Raw genomic sequence first — 24,093 nt, forward strand, 5'->3', positions numbered from 1 at the left:
TGATCTACGCTGCTTAAAATGCTGCTTTTGTATCATCAGCAAATTTGGATATGTGCCTTTCTGACCCATTGGTTAACAGTGAGCTGTTAAGGTCATAAGATATAGGAGCAGAAGTAGGCCATTCAGCCCATCGAGTCTGCTCCACCATTCAATGAGATCATGGCTGATCTGATAATCCTCAACTCCACTTTCCTACCTTTTCCCCATAACCCTTGATTCCCTTCCTGATTAAAAATCTGTCTACCTCAGCCTTGAATATACTCAACGACCCAGCCTCTACAGCCTCTGTGGTAAAGAATTCCACAGATTGACTACTCTCTGAGAGAAGAAATTCCTCCTCATCTCTGTTTTAAATGGGCGACCCTTGCTCTAAGATTATGCCCTCTGGTCCTAGACTCTCCCACAAGGGGAAACAACCTCTCAGCATCTACCATGTCTAGGCCACTAAGAATCTTATATGTTTCAATTAGGTTGTCTCTCATTCTTCTAAACTCCAATGAGTACAGGCCCAACCTACTCAACCTCTCCTCATAAGAAAATCCCTCCATACTCAAGATCAAACTAGTGAACCTTCTCTGGAATGCCTCCAATGTCAGTATATCTTTCCTTAGATAAGGGGATCAAAGCTATTCACAGTATTCTAGGTGTGGTCTAACTGGTGCCTTGTATAGTTTTAGCAAAACTTATCTATTTTTATACTCCATTCCCTTTGAAATAAAGGCCAACATTCCATTTGCCTTCCCTATTACCTGCTGAACTTGTATGTTAGCTTTTTGGGATTCATGCATGAGGACTCCCAAATCCCTCTGTGCTGCAGCTTTCTGCAGTCTTTCTCCATTTAAATAATATTCAGCTCCTCTATTCTTCCTGCCAAAGTGTTTAATCTCACATTTTCCCACATTATATTCCATCTTCCACGTTTTTGTCCACTCACTTAACCTGTCTATATCCCTCCCTGTGTAGACTCTTTGTGTCATCTTCACCACTTGCCTTCCCACCTATTTTTGTGTCATCCACAAACTTGGCGATAGTACATTCACTTCCCTCATTCAAGTTATTAATATGTATTATTATTAATGACTTGGATGAGGGAAATGAATGTACTTTTGTGATCTGGAACGCACTGCCTGAAAGGGCGGTGGAAGCAGATTCAATCTGAACTTTCAAAAGGGAATTGGATAAATGCTTTAAGTGGAAAAATTGCAGGACTATGGAGAAAGGGCAGGTGTTTCTCACGTGTCAGTGTAGACTCGATGGGCCAAAGGGCCTCTTCTGCATTGTGTGATTCTGAGTGAGACTAATTGGATAAATCTTCCAAAGAGCCAGCACCGGTACGATAGGCTGAATGGCCTCCTTCTGTGCTGTCTGATTCAACTTACCAATCGATGGCACGGTCATGGGCCTCCCTCTCTGTACAGCGCTACCATGGGATGCCCTTCGGCCCAAATGATCCATTCTGTCCGACATACGCCCGGCTCCTGAGGGATTACCTAAAATCTGGACAGAGAAACCCAGGCGGAGGGAGGTAAGTTATGACATCAGGAACCTGTTACACGTTCATTTTACTGCAATGAAACTAAAAACAAAACAGGTCTACTGGGGTAAACTCTAGTCTACAGAAAAGCAACTGGTCAAATTAACAGTGACAGCAATGGGCACACACAGACCCTGTGAGGATTCAGGCTCTTTGCAAGCAAATGAAGATATTCACAATGATGTTTTTGGGCATTGAGTGCTGACCAAGCCAAGCAGAGCAGAAATAAATCATGAAATGTACTGAAAAAAAGGAAATAAATTAGCAGAGAAAAGTAAAATAGGAATAATTAAAAGACTGATTGACAGGCAGATGGCAGGAGGGGATGTTTATTCCACACACCAGTAATCTTTCCTTGTCCCTGTGGACACATATTGTAACTGCATTTGGCACACTAGAGTTACTTGTTTTTAATTTAGTTGTCCAGGCAACCCGCTTCTCTTCTGTGGAGAGAATGTCCCTTCCATTATTGTTGTTTGTCACTTTCTTCTCAGTTCTGTATTTTGGTGGGTCCCCACTGGCAACATCTGAGGCTGATGCGGACTTCCCGTTGGGAGCTTCCACACTGAAGAAATCCTCTTCAACACCGACTTGTCTTTGCAAAGGTCTTTTGCGTCCCCTCGTCTGCAGGGGAGCACATCTGCCTGGGCTGCCAGCAACTCCCGAATCATTGTCCCATCCTGTTGTCGAAAGTCTCGGATTTACACAGCTCTGTCTGTTACTCAAAGATTGTGCAACCTCTTCCCCACTTGCACAGTCTAATGCACTGTCTGGGCTCCTCGTGGCCTCTCTACTTAGTCTGCTAACCCTATCTTCCCACAAGTAATCATCCAGACTGGAGGCAGCCTTTGGAGATGAGCTCAGCTCCTGAGATTGTCTCTTTGATGTTAAGGGCAACAATTGCTGTCTGTTGTCTTGCATGTAGGGTTTGCACGTTCTATTACTCTGCAATCTTTTCTCCATTTTTGATTGCACCTCTACCCTTTCTCTATCAGCCGAGCTTGGGTTGCCTTCTACTGTTTTGTGTGGCTGCTCTCCTGCATTTTCTCCACATTCCTTGGCTAGCTCGGGAATACTGACAAGTTTTTTATAATGAAGGTTCAGTGATGAAATCTCCTTCTGAGTTTCTCCAACACTTTTATTCTGAAGGGAGATCTACAAGTAGTTTGTTAAATAAGACAATAGACAGTGTGGTCAAACAATCAAATGGGGAAAAGAAAATAAAGACAGAATTAGTTTTTAGAGGCAGTGCAGAACAGGGAGCATGCAGTCCATCCCATGTGGGTGATGACATGCTCTGAATGGGGAATCTGTAAAAATACCAGCACAATACAGGAGTTACTTGAAGTAATAAACAGAGGGCCCAAAGCTTCATACAAACACAAGTGGCTTTGCTGCTCCATGATTTACTCAATCAGGCAGGCAAACCAATATAACACTAGCATAATGCAAGCCAAACCGCAAAATATAGAGCTGAGGTGCACCTCTGAACACGTCGGAACCAACAATGAAAACGAAAGTCTCTGCCTAGTTACCCCATCACTCTCGGACCTTGTGTGTAACATTAGCAACATTCATGTCAGCAGCAGGGGGACCGATAGCAAATTGGTAATGTCACTGATATCACTGGATTAGTAATCCAGAGGCCTGGGAATGTGGGTTCAAATCCCACCACAACAGCTGATGGAATTTAAATTCAATTAAAAAGTCTGGAGTGTAAAGCTAGTTTCAGTAATGGTGACCATGAAACTATTATCAACTGTCATAAAAACCCATCTGATCCACTAACATCCTTTAGGGAAGGAAATCTGCCATGTTTACCTGGTCTGGCCTACATGTGATTCCAGACCCACATTAAAGTGGATGACTATTAACTGTCCCTCTGAAATGGCCAAGTGAGCCACTAAGATGGGCAACAAACGCTGGCCTTGCCAGTGAGAGCAACACCCACATCCGATGAAAGCATAAAGAAAAATAAATGTAGAACTGGAACCTTTAAAAAAGGCCATGAACGATATGTTAAATCTCACACACAAGGAACAACCGGGTTTGACGGATTTAATTACAGCGAACGGCGTTGAGGTCATCATCCAGGTCCAAAATAAAGTAAAGAATTTGGATGGTGCCTGCAAATTGGAAACTACAGGAGCCAAAGAGAGTGAGAGGCAGTTTTAATGCTTTACTTTGCCCAATGGAAATTTGCCCTGGGATTGGGGTCTGGGATTAACAAGGTCAAATTTTACTGTTCATCCCCATTGAGTAAGTACAGCTGCCAGGATCACAAAACCGGAAAATCCACTCCTCAGATAGATACACTCGCATTTCACTGTAAAAAATTATAGGGGCTGTAAGGAACAAACAGTGTGGGTGAGGCTAATTGGATAGCACAGGCACAATGGGCTGAATGGCATTCTACCAAGCTATAAGACTCTATGATTAAATGCTGGAAGGCTGTGCAATAAAATGGGGCAAGGGAATAAATACAAAATTAATATCAAGAGGCAGGGTCAAATAAAATATCATTTATTTCTGGAGTTTGTGACTGTCACACTAAAACCCTGGGGCCTGATCACTGCCTTGCAGTAGAGTGCCATTCTCCTCTTACAGTTCCACTGTGACAGGTTCTTACATTGATTTCTTTCTGCAGCATTAAGTTCATAACTCCTGACTGAGTGAGCTGAGAGTGAACAACTCTTGAGTTTGAGACAACCTGGAGAGGAGTTGGTTTGATGGATGAGCCTCCTCCAGAGGTCCCCAGCATCACAGATGCCAGTCTCCATCCAATTCAATTTACACCATGTGATCAAGAAACAACAGAAGGTACTGGATACTGCAAAGGTGATGGGCCCTGATAACATTCGGGCTTAGGACTGAAGACTTGGTGCTTCAGAGCTAGCCAAGCTGTTCCAGTACAGCTACAACAGAGGCACTTACTCAGCCATGTAGAAAATTGCCCAGGTATGTCCTGCCTACAAAAAGCAAAACTCACCAAGGCTCCTTCACCAGCACCTTCCAAATCCACAACCTCTACCACCTAGAAGGACAAGGGCACTGGATGCATGGGAACACTGCAACCTGCAAGTTCCCCTCCAAGTCACTCACCATCCTGACTTGGAAATATATCGCCGTTCCTTCACTGTCGCTGGGTCACAATCCTGGAACTCCCTTCCTAACAGCACTGTGGGTGTACCTACACCACATGGACTGCAGCGGCTGAAGAAGGCAGCTCACCACCATCTTCTCGAGGGGCAACTAGGGATCGACAACAAATTCTGACCTTGCCAACAACACTCACATCCCAGGAACACAATAGAAAAGCTGAGCCAATTCGGTGTCAAGGGCACAAACATAAGAAATAGAATCAGTAGTTGGCCATTTGGTCCCCTGATCCTGCTTTCCCATTCAGTAAGATCATGGTTCATCTTCAGTCTCTCTACACCTTTCTGCACTATCCCCATGTCCCTTAATTTCATTAGTGTCCGAAACTCTATTGCTCACAGTGTGAACATGCTCAGTGACAGAGCTTCTGCAGCCCCTCTGGGACAGAGAATTTCACAGGTTTACAACGTGCTGGGTGAAGTCACTTCCCCTCATCTCGGTCCGACATGTGTTTACACGCCAGCAATAACATTGTTTAAAGATCTACAGTTTGGGTTTGGAAACCATCCTGGTGCCACCCCTCCCCAACCAATGGATTGGTCATCAAGTCACTCATCGAATGGTGTTCGCAGACCAACTTGCTCTCAGTGTGCAGGCACACCGCTATACCAGATAGTAATTCAGCACATTCATTCACAGCTGCTTTAAATAACAAAAGAGACTTGCACTGATAGAGCATCTTTCATCATCCAGGATGTCCCAAAGTGCTTAACATCCAATGGAGTAGCTGTCACCGTTGTAACGTTAATTTGCCACCAAAATAACAAAACAATACAGATTACTTCAACAATTGGACAGATCTTGACAACAGAGGAATTTGTTGTACATCTTGTGCAATGGTTTCCATTAACTGACTGAGGTTTCCTGGCAATCTGTCCACAGGGAGTTAGAGACTTAAAGGAAAACCCACTTTAGGAATGGGGACCCTCGTCTGAAAGGATGTGGGTGGGAGAATCAACACAACAACAGTTTTATATCCCAATATCCAACCGCACTCCCTCTTGGGAGCCCAGGATCAGCGATTTACCCAGGAGCAAAATACTGCAGATGCTGGAACTCCGGAATAAAGACAAAAAACAAAAATGCTGGAAATACTCAGCAGGTCAGGCAGCATCTGTGGGGGGAGATGTTTCAGGCCAAGATGACCTTTCATCAGAACTAAAGAAAGAAACGTAAGAGTTTTAAGCCAGTGGAAGGGGGGAGGGGGCAGGAATAATGAAATGGAAACCCTGTGATAGGATGGAGGGCAGGAGAGATTAAATAACAAGACTTCAATGTCCAACAGCCAAAGGGAGTGGTAATGGGTATAGTAAAGAAACAAAGGCTGAATGACTACATAAAAACCATCTGAATGCAACATGAAGGGACGAGGAAAGGAACAAGATGAAGACTGGCCTGAAATGTTAACTCTGTTTCTCTCCACAGCAGCTGCCTGACCCATTGAGTATTTCCAGCATTTTTTGTTCCTATTTCAGTGATTTACCCTTTGGATTAACAATAAATATTAGTCGGCGTTTGTGCCACAATTCAGGAGAACCTGGTGTGTAGTCAGCCCAAGGTGCAATTTGGCTCTTCACTAGCTTGTCAAAAGATCCAAGGGGATCTCAGGCCAGACCAGTTGATCAGAGGGAGATCTCAGGCCAGACCAGTTGATCAGAGGGGTGATCTCAGGCTAGACCAGTTGATCAGAGGGGGATCTCAGGCCAGACCAGTTGTTCTCAGAAACGTTAAATCTTGAGGCAAGTGTTTGGGCTTAGGGGTGGAAATTGAAGCCTTGAATTGGGAGTGTATTTGAGTTCGGGGATGTTGCTGCAGTGGTTGATCCATTTACACACAAAGCCATTGACACTGAACTTTGCAAAAGGAAACATCCAAGTTATTGTTCAGCTCTTCCTCGTTCCTGTCAACGGGTGGTTTAATGGAATTGCATTTGTGGCTGGAACTCTCTTGGAATTGTATAGGCGAAGGGGGCAGAGGGTGGAAAGTCACGGAGAGTATCCTAAATTCCTGATACACAGTCCCAGGGGTTAGATAGTGTGTCAGGAGGCAAATTCATTAAACATGCTCTTAATTCCTGTGCGAGGTCTTGGTATGTGAGTCTGTCCCTGAAGCTGCTCATGACCTCAGCTGATGTCTGTTCATAGGAGGATGACTGAATGATGCTGAGGAAGATTGGCTGATCTCAGGAACAGTGTAACATCCCCATCACCAACGTAACTGCAATGATCAAACACAGTCCAGAGATCAACACCAAACCCTCCCCTACCCCTTCCCATTCTGCTCAACACTCTGCACTATACTGTGTGGTGCTTTTAACCAAGCAACATACAACACAGAGCTGGACACCCCTGGACATTGCACCTTGGTGCTGTGAGCAGGTTGGACACTACAATGACCTCACTTGGAACGAACCAGAAAATTGAAATCTTCCTGGAGCAGCTCTCAGCTCTGGTCTTAAAATTACACAGAATTTACAGTGAGGAAACAGACCATTCATCCCATGGATCCACATGGTGTTTATGTTCAGTATAAGCCTCCTCCCATTTATTTCAATTCACTCTATCAATATATTCTTCAGTTCTTTTTCCCCTCATGATTTTATCTAACTTCCCCTAAAATGTATCCATTCTATTTACCTCAACCACTCGCTGTTATAGTGAGTTCCACATTTGCCCCACTGTCTGGGTAAAGAGGTTTCTCCCAGATTCCTGTTTGGATTTATTAGTGACTGTCTTGTATTAATGGTCCCTGGTTCTGGTCTCCCCACCCTGTCAAGTGCAAACATCTTCGCTACCTTGACCCTATCGAACCTTTCATAATTTTAAAAACCTCTCCCAGGTCACCCCTCAGCATCCACTTTTGTAGAGAAAAGAGCCCCAGTCTGTTCAATCTTTCCTGATCCAGTAACTCCTTTCTGCACATTCTCCAGTGCCTGGATATCCTTTTAAAATATGGAGATCAGAGAACTGTTCACAATGCTGCAAAAATGTGGTCTCAGCTAAATTCTATCTCTCTAGGAAGGAACCCTGATGTTTTGCTTGCTTTTCATGCTATTATTAACCTATGTCACTGTTTTTAGAGATTGTTTACCTGTCCCCAGATCCTTCTGTTCCAAGGAGAACGTGACCTCCTTATTCCGCTTGTTAAAACCCACCACCTCCCACTCAGACACAATGACCCATAACTTCTGAGTTCCAGGGCAGGGTATCTAGGGGGTACCCCAAAGAGGGGCTGGGGAATGCCACCACCCCCCACCCCAGAGGTTGCCAGGTAAGGTTTACACAGCAACTGCCCGGTAAGTTCAAACTTACCCTGCACTGGGAACCATCTGAAAATGCAAACTTCAGATGGTTCTGACTGTCTTACGGGAATAGTTACTCAGAAAAAGCTCGAAGAATAAAAACCACTTCTAGTGGGTAATTATTGTCCTGACCTTCCCAATCCCTCCACGGGATCCCCACAACTACCCCACACCCCTCACCACACCTCCCCCAAACCCCCCCACAGGACGCCTCACTATCCCACTACACCACCCCGAAACACCCCCACACCCCCAACCATGCCCCCACATCCCCGAGTTCCCCCGACTCGCATGGGACCACCAGACTACGCCTCTCCCCAACTCCACCCCCCCCCAACCCTCCCCAACACCACTCCCCCTCCCCTCCCCAACTGCACCCCCCCTCCCCTCCCCAACACCACCCCCCACCCCTCCCCAACACCACCCCCCACCTCCCCTCCCCAACTCCACCCCCCCCAACCCTCCCCAACACCACTCCCCCTCCCCTCCCCAACACCACCCCCCCTCCCCTCCCCAACACCACCCCCCCACCCCTCCCCAACACCACCCCCCCTCCCCTCCCCAACTGCCACCCCCCCCCTCCCCTCCCCAACTGCACCCCCCCCACCCCTCCCCAACTCACCCCCCCCCCCACCCCTCCCCAACACCACCCCCCCACCCCTCCCCAACTGCACCCCCCCACCTCTCCCCAACTGCACCCCCCCACCCCTCCCCAACACCACCCCCCCCACCCCTCCCCAACACCACCCCCCTCCCCTCCCCAACACCACCCCCCCACCCCTCCCAACACCACCCCCCCACCCCTCCCCAACTCCACCCCCCCCACCCCCCCACCCCTCCCCAACACCCCCCCCCACCCCTCCCCAACTCCACACCCCCTCCCCTCCCCAACACCACCCCCCCCCACCCCTCCCCAACACCACCCCCCCCACCCCTCCCCAACTGCACCCCCCACCCCTCCCCAACACCACCCCCCCTCCCCTCCCCAACTGCACCCCCCTCCACACCTCCCCAACACCACCCCCCCACCCCTCCCCAACACCCCCCCCACCCCCCACCCCTCCCCAACACCCCCCCCCCTCCCCTCCCCAACTGCACCCCCCACCCCTCCCCAACACCACCCCCCCACCCCTCCCCAACACCACCCCCCCACCCCTCCCCAACACCACCCCCCCACCCCTCCCCAACACCACCCCCCCACCCCTCCCCAACACCCCCCCACCCCTCCCCAACACCACCCCCCCTCCCCTCCCCAACTGCACCCCCCCCACCCCTCCCCAACACCCCCCCCCCTCCCCTCCCCAACTGCACCCCCCCCACCCCCCCACCCCTCCCAACTGCACCCCCCCCACCCCCCCACCCCTCCCCAACTCCACCACCCCCCCCCTCCCCAACTCCACCCCCCCTCCCCTCCCCAACACCACCCCCCCACCCCTCCCCAACTCCACCCCCCCTCCCCTCCCCAACTCCACCCCCCCTCCCCTCCCCAACTGCACCCCCCCACCCCTCCCCAACACCACCCCCCCACCCCTCCCCAACTGCACCCCCCACCCCCCCACCCCTCCCCAACACCACCCCCCCACCCCTCCCCAACTGCACCCCCCTCCACACCTCCCCAACACTACCCCCCCACCCCTCCCCAACACCACCCCCCCCACCCCTCCCCAACACCCCCCCCACCCCTCCCCAACACCACCCCCCCTCCCCTCCCCAACACCACCCCCCCCACCCCTCCCCAACACCCCCCCCCACCCCTCCCCAACACCACCCCCCCCTCCCCTCCCCAACACCACCCCCCCACCCCTCCCCAACACCCCCCCCACCCCTCCCCAACACCACCCCGCCACCCCTCCCCAACTCCACCCCCCCCACCCCTCCCCAACACCACCCCCCCCACCCCTCCCCAACACCCCCCCCCCACCCTCCCCAACTCACCCCCCCCACACCGCACCAACTGCACCCCCCCACCCCTCCCCAACTGCACCCCCCACCCCTCCCCAACACCACCCCCCCCACCCCTCCCCAACACCACCCCCCCCACCTCTCCCCAACTGCACCCCCCGTCCACACCGCACCAACTGCACCCCCCCACCCCTCCCCAACTCACCCCCCCACCCCTCCCCAACACCACCCCCCCTCCCCTCCCCAACACCACCCCCCCCACCCCTCCCCAACACCACCCCCCCCTCCCCTCCCCAACTCACCCCCCCACCCCTCCCCAACACCACCCCCCCCACCCCTCCCCAACACCACCCCCACACCCCTCCCCAACACCACCCCCACACCCCTCCCCAACACCACCCCCCCACCCCACCCAACACCACCCCCCCCACCCCTCCCCAACACCACCCCCCCACCCCTCCCCAATCCGCACCAACTGCACCCCCTCCACCCCGCACCAACTGCACCCCCTCCACCCCGCACCAACTGCACCCCCTCCACCCCGCACCAACTGCACCCCCTCCACCCCGCACCAACTGCACCCCCTCCACCCCGCACCAACTGCACCCCCTCCACCCCGCACCAACTGCACCCCCTCCACCCCGCACCAACTGCACCCCCTCCACCCCGCACCAACTGCACCCCCTCCACCCCGCACCAACTGCACCCCCTCCACCCCGCACCAACTGCACCCCCCCACCCCCCCCATCCTCCCCAACTGCACACCCCCACCCCGCACCAACTGCACCCCCACCCCTCCCCAACTGCACCCCCTCCCCAACTGCACCCCCTCCAAAACCCCCACCCCTCCCTCACTGCACCCCCCACCCTCCCACCTCTCCCCAACTACAACACCCCCTCCGACTGCAACCCCCCCCCGGACCACCTGACCCCACTCAACCACCTGACCCCAATCCAAATCCGACCCCCTCACCTTCCAAACCCACCTCCTTCCTGGCTTGAAAGTGGTCGGACCTTTAAACTTACCTGGTGTACGGTAACCAGTGGGGGTAAGAAAAGGGCTCACACCGCGTCTGACTCTGCAGCCCTCCGGACAAGGCGCGTTGTGGGAGCGCACCACACCAAACACTTCTCACCCAGCCGGGCAAGCGAGGATTATTGAAAGGATCTTGAGGTAAGAAACGAGGAGCAGAGAGGCAAACCGACTCTGAGAGCCACTCCGCAGAAGGTCAGGCCCCAGGGAATTCATTGGCTCTCCTCTAACACAAGAAGCCTGCAGACCTGCTGCAGAATATTCGACTGCAAAAGGGACAGGAGGAGGCCATTCAGCCCCTCCTGCCTGTTCTGCCATTCGATGAGATCGTGGCAGATCTGTGACCTAGAACCATGAAGCTGTCTACGCTCCATATTCTTTAGTCACCTTTCTTAGCAAAACTCTATTGACCTTAGATTTAAAATGATGAATTGAGCCCCAGCAACCACGGCTTTTTGTGGGAGAGAGTTCCACACTTTTACCACCCTTTGGGCGAAGGAATGTTTCTTAAACGCTCTCCTGGTTCTGATTTGAAGGTTCTATCCCCTTGTTCTAGACATGCCCCCACCACCAGCACCGGTGGAGATGGATTCTCCCCATCGACCCTCTCAATTCCTTCCACAACCCGGGGAAAAATCCTCAGTCATCTCACCACCATTCTTCCATATTCCAGGAAGAACAAGCCGGGTTTATGTAACTCTCCTTGTAATCTGACTCTGGGAGGCCCTGGTACATTCTGATCGATCTGCACTGCGCTCCTTCCGAGGCCCATAGATCCTTTCTAAGGAGAGGAGCCCAGCGTGACACACGGTGCTCGATGCTGAATTTTCAGGTCTCAATGAGGCCAAACATGGGAGAGAGAAAGGCAAAGGTTTCCCAGCACCATTCCACCCCGGGAATATTTTCCTGGAGGTGGGATGGGATGAGGGAGACAGCATGGAGTCCTCCCACAAATGGAAAGTAGCCAAGTAAGGCCTTGCTGGGAAATACCCAGCCTGGAGGCCTCCTCCCACTGGGAAACCAGGAGCCCAGGTCTCCTCCCACTGGGAAACCAGGAGCCCAGGTCTCCTCCCACTGGGAAACCAGGAGTCCAGGTCTCCTCCCACTGGGAAACCAGGAGCCCAGGTCTCCTCCCACTGGGAAACCAGGAGCCCAGGTCTCCTCCCACTGGGAAACCAGGAGCCCAGGTCTCCTCCCACTGGGAAACCAGGAGCCCAGGTCTCCTCCCACTGGGAAACCAGGAGCCCAGGTCTCCTCCCACTGGGAAACCAGGAGCCCAGGTCTCCTCCCACTGGGAAACCAGGAGCCCAGGTCTCCTCCCACTGGGAAACCAGGAGCCCAGGTCTCCTCCCACTGGGAAACCAGGAGCCCAGGTCTCCTCCCACTGGGAAACCAGGAGCCCAGGTCTCCTCCCACTGGGAAACCAGGAGCCCAGGTCTCCTCCCACTGGGAAACCAGGAGCCCAGGTCTCCTCCCACTGGGAAACCAGGAGCCCAGGTCTCCTCCAGGCAGCTTCGGGGGCCCTTCCTGCCCGGCATTAGCTGAAATCACAGGTCACCTGGTGGAGGGGTTTCCCCCACCACCCTCACCCTCACTCCCCCACCACCCTCACCCTCACTCCCCCACCACCCTCACCCTCACTCACCCACCACCCTCACCCTCACTCCCCCACCACCCTCACCCTCATTCCCCACTACCCTCACCCTCAATCCCCCACAACCCTCACCCTCACCCTCACTCCCCACCACCCTCACCCTCACTCCCCCACCACCCTCACCCTCACTCCCCCACCACCCTCACCCTCACGCCCCCACCACCCTCACCCTCACTCCCCACCACCCTCCCTCTCACTCCCCACTACCCTCACTCCCCCAACACCCTCACCCTCACTCCCCACCAGCCTCACCCTCACTCGCCACCACCCTCCCTCTCACTCCCCCACCACACTCACCCTCACTCCCCCACCACCCTCACCCTCACTCCCCACTACCCTCACCCTCACTCCCCCACCACCCTCACCCTCACTCCCCCACCACCCTCACCCTCACTCCCCACTACCCTCACCCTCACTCCCCCACCACACTCACCCTCACTCCCCACTACCCTCACCCTCACTCCCCCACCACCCTCACCCTCACTCCCCACTACCCTCATCCTCACTCCCCACTACCCTCACCCTCACTCCCCCACCACCCTCACCCTCACTCCCCACTACCCTCACTCCCCCACCACCCTCACCCTCACTCCCCACCACCCTCCCTCTCTCCCCCACCACCCTCACCCTCACTCCCCCACCACCCTCATCCTCACTCCCCCACCACCCTCACCCTCACTCCCCACTACCCTCACCCTCACTCCCCCACCACCCTCACCCTCACTCCCCACCACCCTCCCTCTCTCCCCCACCACCCTCACCCTCACTCCCCACTACCCTCACCCTCACTCCCCCACCACCCTCACCCTCACTCCCCACCACCCTCCCTCTCTCTCCCACCACCCTCACCCTCACTCCCCCACCACCCTCACCCTCACTCCCCACCACCCTCACCCTCACTACCCCCACCACCCTCACCCTCACTCCCCACTACCCTCACCCTCACTCCCCCACCACCCTCACCCTCACTCCCCACCACCCTCACCCTCACACCCCACCACCCTCACCCTCACTCCCCCACCACCCTCACCCTCACTCCCCCACCACCCTCACCCTCACTCCCCACCACCCTCACCTACTCCCCACCACCCTCCCTCACTCCCCACTACCCTCACCCTCACTCCCCACTACCCTCACCCTCACTCCCCCACCACCCTCACCCTCACTCCCCACTACCCTCACCCTCACCCTCACTCCCCACTACCCTCACCCTCACTCCCCCACCACCCTCACCCTCACTCCCCACTATCCTCACTCTCACTCCCCCACTACCCTCACCCTCACCCTCACTCCCCACTACCCTCACTCCCCAACCACCCTCACCCTCACTCCCCCACTACCCTCACCCTCACTCCCCACAACCCTCACTCCCCCACCACCCTCACCCTCACTCCCCACCACCCTCACCCTCACTCCCCCACCACCCTCACCCTCACTCCCCACTACCCTCACCCTCACTCCCCACCACCCTCACTCCCCCACCACCCTCACCCTCACCCTCACTCCCCACTACTCTCACTCCCCCACCACCCTCACCCTCACTCCCCAATACCCTCACCCTCACTCCCCACTACCCTCACCCTCACTCCCCCACCACCCTCATCCTCACTCCCCACTACCCTCACTCTCATTCCCCCACCACCCTCACCCTCACTCCCCACTACCCTCACTCCGCCACTACCCTCACTCCCCCACTACCCGCACCCTCACTCCCCACTACCCTCACCCTCACTCCCCACTACTCTCACTCCCCCACTACCCTCACCCTCACTCCCCCACTACCCTCACCCTCACTTCCCCGCCACCCTCACCCTCACTCCCCACTACCTTCACTTCCCCACCACACCCCCCATTACCCTCACTCCCCCACCACCCTCACCCTCACTCCCCACTACCCTCACTCCCCCACCACCCTCACCCTCACTCCGCACTACCCTCACTCCCCCACCACCCTCACTCCCCACTACCCTCACTCCCCCACCACCCTCACCCTCACTCCCCACTACCCTCACCACCCTCACCCTCACTCCCCACTACCCTCACCCCCACCACCCTCACCCTCACTCCCCCACTACCCTCACCCTCACTCCCCCACCACCCTCACCCTCACTCCCCACTACCCTCACCCTCACTCCCCCACCACCCTCATCCTCACTCCCTACTATCCTCACTTCCCCCACCCTCACTCCCCACTACCCTCACTCCCCCACTACCCTCACCCTCACTCCCCACTACCCTCACCCTCACTCCCCACTGCCCTCACTCCCCCACTACCCTCACCCTCACTCCCACACTACCCTCACCCTCACTCCCCACTACCCTCACTCCCCCACTACCCTCACCCTCACTCCCACACTACCCTCACCCTCACTCCCCACTACCCTCACCCTCACTCCCCACTACCCTCACTCCCCCACTACCCTCACCCTCACTCCCCACTACCTTCACCCTCACTCCCCACTACCCTCACTCCCCCACTACCCTCACCCTCAATCCCCCACCACCCTCACCCTCACTCCCCACTACCTTCAATCCCCCACCACACCCCCCACTACCCTCACTCCCCCACCACCCTCACCCTCACTCCCCACTACCCTCACCACCCTCACCCTCACTCCCCACTACCCTCACTCCCCCACCACCCTCACTCCCCACTACCCTCACTCCCCTACCACCCTCACTCCCCCACCACCCTCACCCTCACTCCCCACTACCCTCACCCTCACTCCCCCACCACCCTCACCCTCACTCCCCACTACCCTCACCCTCAATCCCCCACCACCCTCACCCTCACTCCCCACTACCCTCACTCTCACCCCCCCCCACCACCATCATCACCTTCTGCCCAATCACCCTCACCCACAATGATGACCTGGTAGTTGAGGTATTTTTTTTTATTTTAAAGATGAGTGTGTTGGAGACGGTCTCTCTAGCTTGGAACACTTTTGCTTTCTCTTATCTGAAAAGGCATCCTGTGGTGTCCTCTGTGCTGGCTGGCCTGCTCTTGGCCCTCCAGCTTCAAGGGCCTGCCCACCATCCTTAATTGGACAGTGAGCCCACTTCTCTGGCCACTAATTGGCCAATTCAGGGAAATCAGTGCTGAGCGACAATTCCCCACCCAGCTCGGGGCTGAGACCCCCATCTGGCCCTAAGTCGGGTACTGACGCCAGTGGGAATATCCAGCCTCTGACCTAACCAGGTGGAGCTTAAGCAAGGCTTCCCCCGCTTTATATTCTCGTACTTTAGTTATAATGGCTAATGTACCTTTAGCCCTTTTTGTGGATTTTCCTGTGCCTGGCGATTCTATTTTAATGACTGTAGAGACATGGAAACCCAAAATCTCTTCTGGTCTTCCATTGTAGCCAACTCTTCACCACTTATAAATAACATTCCGATCTATCCTTCCCTGGTGGAATGTGGATGACCTCACAGCTGGGTTAGAATCCACCCCCCCCCCCCACAGTTCTGTCCAGAGCTTAAACCATCAAAGCCACTTAACAATTTTATGCTCATGTCTACGTTAATTATTGTACCAACCACCTCTGGGGTTATCGGCAAACCTTCAGCTCCAAACCGCCAGGAGCTAGCAGAACGGAGCAGGTGGGAAACCACAAATAGCAGGTCCACTTCCTGCCCGAGGTGACCACTTCCTGCCCGAGGTGACCACTTCCTGCCCGAGGTGACCACTTCCTGCCCGAGGTGACCACTCCCTGCCCGAGGTGACCTCTCACTGCCTGAGGTGACCACTCCCTGCCCGAGGTGACCACTTCCTGCCCGAGGCGACCACTTCCTGCCCGAGGTGACCACTTCCTGCCCGAGGGGACCTCTCCCTGCCCGAGGTGACCACTTCCTGCCCGAGGTGACCACTCCCTGCCCGAGGTGACCACTTCCTGCCCGAGGTGACCTCTCACTGCCCGAGGTGACCACTCCCTGCCCGAGGTGACCACTTCCTGCCCGAGGTGACCTCTCACTGCCTGAGGTGACCACTCCCTGCCCGAGGGGACCTCTCCCTGCCCGAGGTGACCTCTCACTGCCTGAGGTGACCACTCCCTGCCCGAGGGGACCTCTCCCTGCCCGAGGTGACCACTTCCTGCCCGAGGTGACCTCTCCCTGCCCGAGGGGACCTCTCCCTGCCCGAGGTGACCACTTCCTGCCCGAGGTGACCACTCCCTGCCCGAGGGGACTGGTGCCATAAGATAGCGACGGAGAACATTGAAGGGAACCAGATTAAAATTTAAGTCTTTACAACGTTAAAATTCCTTAAACTCAGAAAATGAAATATCGAAGCTTCCCTAACTGAGAACGTTGTGGTATCCAAGGAGGAAAGGCAGGACTGTGTTGACATAGAGAGCCATAACTCAGAAACACCCCAAAATGTTTCACCCCAATGACCTTTGGAGGGCAGTGAGTGTGGTTCTGTATAGAGAATGTATCTTACCTTCAGTGCGTTATGTGAAGTCACACTGTGCCTTCTCCTACCCCCTTCATCAAGTTGCATTTCTGAATACAGCTCCTCTTCATCCTCCTCCAAGATGTCTGACAAATCTGACCCCCGGCTGCTCTCTGTATGATAGTCATCCACATGGGTGTACTGCTGCTGTTGGCACAAAGAGCAAAAAGGTAAACTAGCCTCTGTATACCGTCACAGTAGGAATGACCCTTAAAGAATCTGCGTTGTCACCGGTCACCTACCTGTCACCTGTTAGCAGTGCTGGGGAAAGTGGTACAGTACCACTGGGACGGTCTTCACCTGAACCATGCTGGGACCTGTGTCCTGGTGAGTCGTATAACTAGGGTGGTAAAAGGGACTTTAAACCTAACAGTGGGAGCAAGGGATAACGGTGGGGAAGATGTGATAAATAAAAGAGAGAGGACAAGGCAAGAGATCAGGGTAGAAAAAAGGGAATTGATAATCAGAGTGTGGTAGGAAGGGACAGAGAGTGTACCAGCAGATAAGGCTGCAGGTTGTGAAAATAATAAAAAGACAAAATTAAAGGCACTCACGGCATTTGCAACGAGACAGATGAATTGTTGGCACAAATGGAAGTAAATGGGTATGACCTAATTACCATTCCAGACACATGGCTGCTGGGTGACCAAGGCTGGGAACTGAATATTCAAAGGTATGCGACATTTAGGAAGGTTAGGCGAAAAGGAAAAGGAGGTGGGGTTGCACTGTTAATAAAGGATGGGATCAGTACATTAGTGAGAAAGGCGCTTAGATCAGAAGATCAAGATTTGGAATCTGGGTGAAGCTAAGAAATAGCAAATCAGCAAGGGGCAGCAAACTTTGGTAGCAGTTGTTCATAGGCCACCAAACAGTAGTGGTATTGTAGGGCACAGAATAAATCAGGAAATTAGAGGTGCATGTAACAAGGGTAATGCACTAAACATGGGGGACTTCAATCTACATATAGACTGGGTAAACCTGATCAGCACCAATGTTGAGGAGGACAAATTCCTGGAATGTATATGCGATGGTTTTCTAGAACTGTGTGGAACCAACTATTTTATGTCTGGAATTATGCAAGAGAAAGGGCTAAATAATAATCTTGTTGTAATGGAGCCTCTAGGAGGAGTGATTATAATGCGATAGAATTCTAGATTAAGTTTGAAAGTGATGTAGTTAAAGTAAAGAGAAGTTAAGGGTTGTATTAGATCAAAGGAAGCGGCTTACAAAGTTGCCAAAAAAGTAGTAAGCCTGAGGATTGGAAGCATTTTCGAATTCAAAGTGTTCTGAGATGTGTTCTTCTATCTTGCCTTCTAGGCATGGGGCTTGGTTAATAGACAGACTGTAGGCACCCTCTGGTATCTGTTTGTTAGCTCTACATCTAAACAGGTTACAGAGTAGGCATGTAGCTCCTAGGCATAATTCCAGCCACTAGTGTCAGTGGTACATTATCATCTACATCATACATTAGCATATCCTGTCTGTTAACCCTTTATACTACACAAAGGAGGTCCAAGGAACTGATAAAGAAAGCAAACTAGTGAGAAACATAAAAACAAATTAAAAGTTCCTGTAGGTATGTAAAAAGGAAAAGCATAGCGAAGACAAATGTGGGTCCGCTATAGGCAGAGACAGGAGAGAATTTATAATGGGGAATAAGGAAATGGCAGAGAAACTAAACAAATACTTTGTGTGTGCCTTCAGGAAGTAAGATACAAACAACCTCCCAGAAATACCAGAGAAGCAAGGGACTAGCAAGAATAAGGAACTGAAAGGAATTAGTTAGAAAGTAGTACTGGAGAAATTAATGGGACAGAAAGTTGATAATTCCCCTGGACCTGATGAGCTACATCCCAGAGGGTTGAGAGAGGATGCTGTGGAGATAGATAGTGGATGCTGTGGAGATAGATATTGGATGCTGTGGAGATATTGGATGCTGTGGAGATAGATAGTGGATGCTGTGGATAGTGATAGTTGATGATCATCTCGCAAAATTCTATAGATTCTGGAATGGTTCCTGAGGATTGGAAGGTAGCAAATGTCACCCTACTATTTACGAAAAGAGGGAGAGAGAAAACTGGGAACTACAGACCTGTTAGTCTGACATCAGTAGTAGAGAAATTGCTAGAATCTATTATAAAGGATGTGATAACTGGACATTTAGACAATAAGGGTAGGATTGGGCAGAGTCAACATGGATTTACAAAAGGGAAATCATATTTAACAAATCTGTTGGAGATTTTTGAAGATGTAACCAGCGGGATAAATAAGGGAGAACTGGTGGATGTAGTGCATTTTGGATTTTCAGAAGACTTTTAATAAGGTTCCACACAGAATGTTAGAAAACAAAATGAAGTCACATGAGATTGGGGGTAATATACTGGCATGGTCTGAGGTTTGGTTAAAACAGAGTAGGAATAGACAGATCATTCTCAGGTTGGCAGGCTGTGGTTAGTGGGGTACCACAAGGATCAGTGGTTGGGACCCAGCTGTTCCAATTTATCTTAATGATTTGGATGTGGGGATTAAATGTAATGTTTCTAAGTTTACTGATGACACAAAACTAGGTGGGAATGTGAGTTCTGAGGAAGATGCAAAGCGGCCTCAAGGGGATTTAGACAGGTTAAGCGAGTGAGAAAGAACATGGCAGATGGAATATAATGTGAAAAAATATGAAGTTATCCACTTTGGTGGAAAAAAACAGAAATGCAGAGTATTTCCTAATTGGTGAGAGACTGGGAAGTGTTGATGTTGTGGTGAAACTCAAATGCTTCCCTCCTTTAGTTTGTAAGTTGGGACCTGACAAACCTCAGACCTCCTGCGTATGTGCTGTCTGAGAAATGGCCACACACCTGCAGTTTGGTTAGTTTAATATTCTTTAGGCGAGGCCCAGTTCTGCAATGCACTGAGGGGAAAAGAGAAGATTGTACAAAGAGGCAAGTCAGATGACCTGAGATGGAGCACCCTTATCTTGTAGGTGTCACAGGGAGCAGGATGTGGGAGGGGGACAAGGAGAAGGTCCAAAAAGGTAGCCCCAGGTAAGGGATGAAGACAGGAAAAGGTCCGTTAAGTCGAGTTAACAGAAAGGAGAAGGGGCATAGACTCCAAATTAAAGGAAGAGCTGCAGGGAGCAGACTTTAAGCCAAGTGGGCGTGAGAAAGCCCTGAAGATCCAAGAAGGCAGCTGAAGGTTGGTGACTCCATCCTGCAGGCAGCTGAAGCAAGGTGTTCTGATTGGCACGGCCGAGATCTGAAATTGGGTTTGGAAGATGAAGTGCTCGGGAATCCAGGGTAAAGGAATCTCGGAAGGTGAGATTGAAACCCAGCGAGGTGGGTTATTGATGAAGCTGTCCAAGTGGGAGTGATGTTTGGAGAGAATTCCAAGGTGAGAATTTCAAACGTGGAGATTGGACACACTCGTGAGAAAGACGATGTGTCAGTGAGATTGGTTGACTCACAATATGATAAACAACTGGATGGATTGTTGAGAAATCCATGGAATCTGTTTTGGTTGCATCTGTCACCTATTGTGTATTATGAGATGTCCGACAAGAGTGTGCCTGTTAATTCACACGTACCTCATACTTGCCTGACTGTTAGAGCCTAAGATAGACATTGTAAATTGTTTTATCTTTCTGAACAAAACTTTACTATACCTTACTAAAGTTAATTTTTGTTTGTTCAACACCCACAGATTCTTGTGGCTTTATTCACTGAATAAGCATCTTGAATCTCAAACTTTATCTACTTTAGACAAAATGTCCCTACCGGATCTCCCTCTACGTCCTTGGGTCTGGCCAAGGATCATAACATAAGTTGGGGGCTTGTCCAGGATCTTGAATCCACAGACAAATATGAATGCTGGTACTTGCTGAGGTTAGGGTTGATAAGATTTCCACGGTGAATTTTACCAGACTGATTGAAAAGCAGAATGGGTTTGTCAACTGCTAAGTCTCTTCTGGAAAGGGAAGATTTATCCCTGAATAATTTGCAACAATTAACCAAAGCTCGGTTAATTGCATTGGCAGAACAGTTAGTTAGAGTTAAAAACAGGAGCTAAGAAAGCAGAAGTGACTGAGGTAATAGCACAACATCTGGGACTGGAAGATGCAAAAGTTAATCCAGAAAGCAATTCTCTTGAGTTAGCTAGAATAAAGCTGCAGAGGAAGCAGCTTGAGATAGAAAGAGAGATGAAAGACTTGAATTGAAAGTAACTGGAATGAAAAAGTTCAAATTGAAAAAGAGGAAAAAGAAAAAGAACAAAAGAAATTAAAATGTGAAAGTTTGAATTTCAAAGACTGAAAGAAATCGGACAGCAAGAACTGGCTAGAGAAAAGCTTAGGGTTACAGGACGAAATAGGGTCCAACCGTTCAGATGGGCAATCAAGTCCCATTCGGAGATTTGATATAACAAAGAGCCTTTGTTTGTTGCTTAAAGTCACTGAAGGTGGAGTTGGGAGATATTTTATCCCCCTTTTATCTTATAAAAAGGTGGCTACAAAGCTAAAGTGGCCTAAGGCCACAAGGGCTCTCATATTGCAAAGTGTTTTGATCGGGAAGGCCATGTATGTCTATTCAAGTCTTTCAGATGATGAGATAGTTATAACTACTTAACAAGATTGTCCTTGAAGCTTATCAGGTGAAGTTTCAGACGTTAAAGAAAAGACCAAATGAAACATTTGTAGAATTTACTAGGGGAAAAGGAATGCTGTGGGACCAGTGGTTTCGATCACTAAAGTTAGAATGAAATTTTGAGAATGTGAGGGAGCTAATGATAATGAAAGGATTTCAAAATAGTCTCCCAGTAGCTATTAGAGCACACTTGGAAGACAGTAATGTTTCTAGGGTACAAGAAGCAGCACTTCTGGCAGAGGGGTATGATATATCACATAGGCAATTAGGGAGCAGTAGGTCTCCATTTGTAAATCAAGAGGGAAACTGGAGGAATAGTAAACAATGAGGATTTATGGAGGAGGCAGAAGATGTTCCAGTCAAGAAAAATGATAGTGTAGAAAGTAAAAGTGATGTAAAGAAACCAGAATGCCTTTGTTGCCATAAAACCTGGCATCTCAAAGCCCATTGCCGGAAGCTGAATGGTAAACTGGTGGCCGTAATAAAAACACTTAAAGAGTCTTTAGAAAAGGCTGCACCAGAAAAGGAAATGGATGTTCAAGTGGTGGCACTGGTGCAAATGTCAGAGACTTCCACAGAGATTGTTGCATGAGGAAGTGAAACCTGAGACACCCAGTGCTTCTAATGTGTTTACAGAAGGAGTAGGGAGTGGGTAGAAGTGAGAAAGATTACAAGGGGTTTATATCGGAAGGGGAAGTCACAACATTTTTGTCCAAGAAGGAGGCCGGAAAAATTGTTATCCTGAGAGATATGGGTTCAGCTCCGAGCTTCTTGTTTCTTCAGAAAGTTCACTGACTCAGAATGTATTAATACAGCATTTTGAGGGGAAGTGTATGTTTTACTTACTGCATAGAATAAATTTAAGTTGTGCTGTGATGAATGGAATTTTAATGGAATTGTTCCAAAACAATTGCAACTGTAAACTTGATAATGGGCAATGATGTAGGGGGCAGCAGAGGTTTTCCACAAGCCGGGAGGCAATGTCCCAGTTCCGAAATCCTGTGAGAAGGGTTTTACACCTCGGCGGTGATGTGGGAGGGAACTCCCGACGTCACCCTGCCCCCCCCCCCACCATTTAAATTTTCAGGAAGGCGGGTGTGCAGCAAATTCAGCTGGGCACCCACCACCCTGACAATGGCCAATTGAGGCCATTGACACAGTCAATTCTGTAATTAAAGGACCTGCCCGTCCAACCTTAAGGTTGGCAGGTCGGCCAGGAGCCCCGGCGCGAACTAGATAAAACATGAAACCCTCATCCACGGGCGGGATGAGCTTTCATGTAGGTTTTAAACATTTTTAATAAAGTTTATGTGAAAATTATGGACATATCCCAACTCAGTGGGCATGGTAGGGAAATTTTACTTTTCTGTTTTTAGGTTTTGTACATCTTGATCCAATCTCCCTGAGGCAGCACTTAGCCTCAGGGAGGTGAGTGCGCTCTTTCCTGCGCATGTGTGAAAGAGCGCACTCTGGATTTTGGGATCCCCCTCCCCCAGCCCGCACAGGGAGTACACAGCACTTCTGTGCGGAAGGCACGCTGGACTGGCCTTAATTGGCCCACCCACGTAAAATGGAGCCATGCCTCCGATTGGGGGCGACGATCAGAAGCGTGTCTGTGTGTGTCCGCTCTTTAACTTCCCTCTGATGGGGGGATTATTCAGCCCTGTGAATAAAAACTCCTTTCCCAATTGTAACCCAGCTGAGCAAAGAATTGGTCCAAGTAACGATAATGACGAATCTACATCAGTGATGGATAAAAGATCATGAGCGAGGAGCCGGGAGATAAAAGAGCTAGCTGCTGCTTGTTGCTGGTAGGCCTCGGTGGGTTTCGGTGTGTCTCGGTGGGTCTCGGTGTATCTCGGTGGGTCTCGGTGGGTCTCGGTGAGTCTCAGTGTGCCTCAATGGGTCTTGGTGTATCTCGGTGGGTCTCGGTGTGCCTCGGTGGGTTTTGGTGGGTCTCGGTGTGCCTCGGTGGGTCTCGGTGGGTCTCAGTGGGTCTCGGTGGGCCTCGGTGGGCCTCGGTGAGTTTTGGTGGGCCTCGGTGTGCCTCGGTGGGTCTCGGTGTGCCTCGGTGGGTCTTGGTGGGCCTTAGTGGGCCTTAGTAGGTCTCGATGGGTCTCGGTGAGTCTTAGTGAGTCTCTGTGTGCCTCGGTGGGTCTCAGTGTGCCTCGGTGTGTCTCAGTGGGTCTTGGTGTGCCTCGGTGGGTCTTGGTGGGCCTTAGTGGGCCTTAGTAGGTCTCGGTGGGTCTCGGTGAGTCTTAGTGAGTCTCTGTGTGCCTTGGTGGGTCTCAGTGTGCCTCGGTGTGTCTTGGTGGGTCTCGGTGTGCCTCAGTGGGTCTCAGTGGGTCTCGGTGGGTTTTGGTGGGTCTCGGTGGGTCTCGGTGTTCCTCGATGGGTTTTGTTGGGTCTCGGTGTGCCTCAATGGGTCT

General features: G+C 51.7%; 1 protein-coding gene across 1 annotated transcript in view; it reads right to left on the reverse strand.

Annotated features, from left to right (window-relative positions):
- The window catches only part of LOC121285653 (RIMS-binding protein 2-like), a 109,565-nt gene that overhangs the window by 39,768 nt on the left and 45,704 nt on the right, over nt 1-24,093 (reverse strand). The window contains exons 8-9 of the mRNA XM_041202310.1: nt 17,022-17,180; nt 1,380-1,497 (exon numbers count right to left, since the gene is read on the reverse strand). Of these exons, the coding sequence (XP_041058244.1) occupies nt 1,380-1,497; nt 17,022-17,180 (277 nt within the window). The remainder of the gene's footprint in view (nt 1-1,379; nt 1,498-17,021; nt 17,181-24,093) is intronic.

Source organism: Carcharodon carcharias, chromosome 13, assembly GCF_017639515.1.
Source record: "Carcharodon carcharias isolate sCarCar2 chromosome 13, sCarCar2.pri, whole genome shotgun sequence".
Taxonomy (NCBI): domain Eukaryota; kingdom Metazoa; phylum Chordata; class Chondrichthyes; order Lamniformes; family Lamnidae; genus Carcharodon; species Carcharodon carcharias.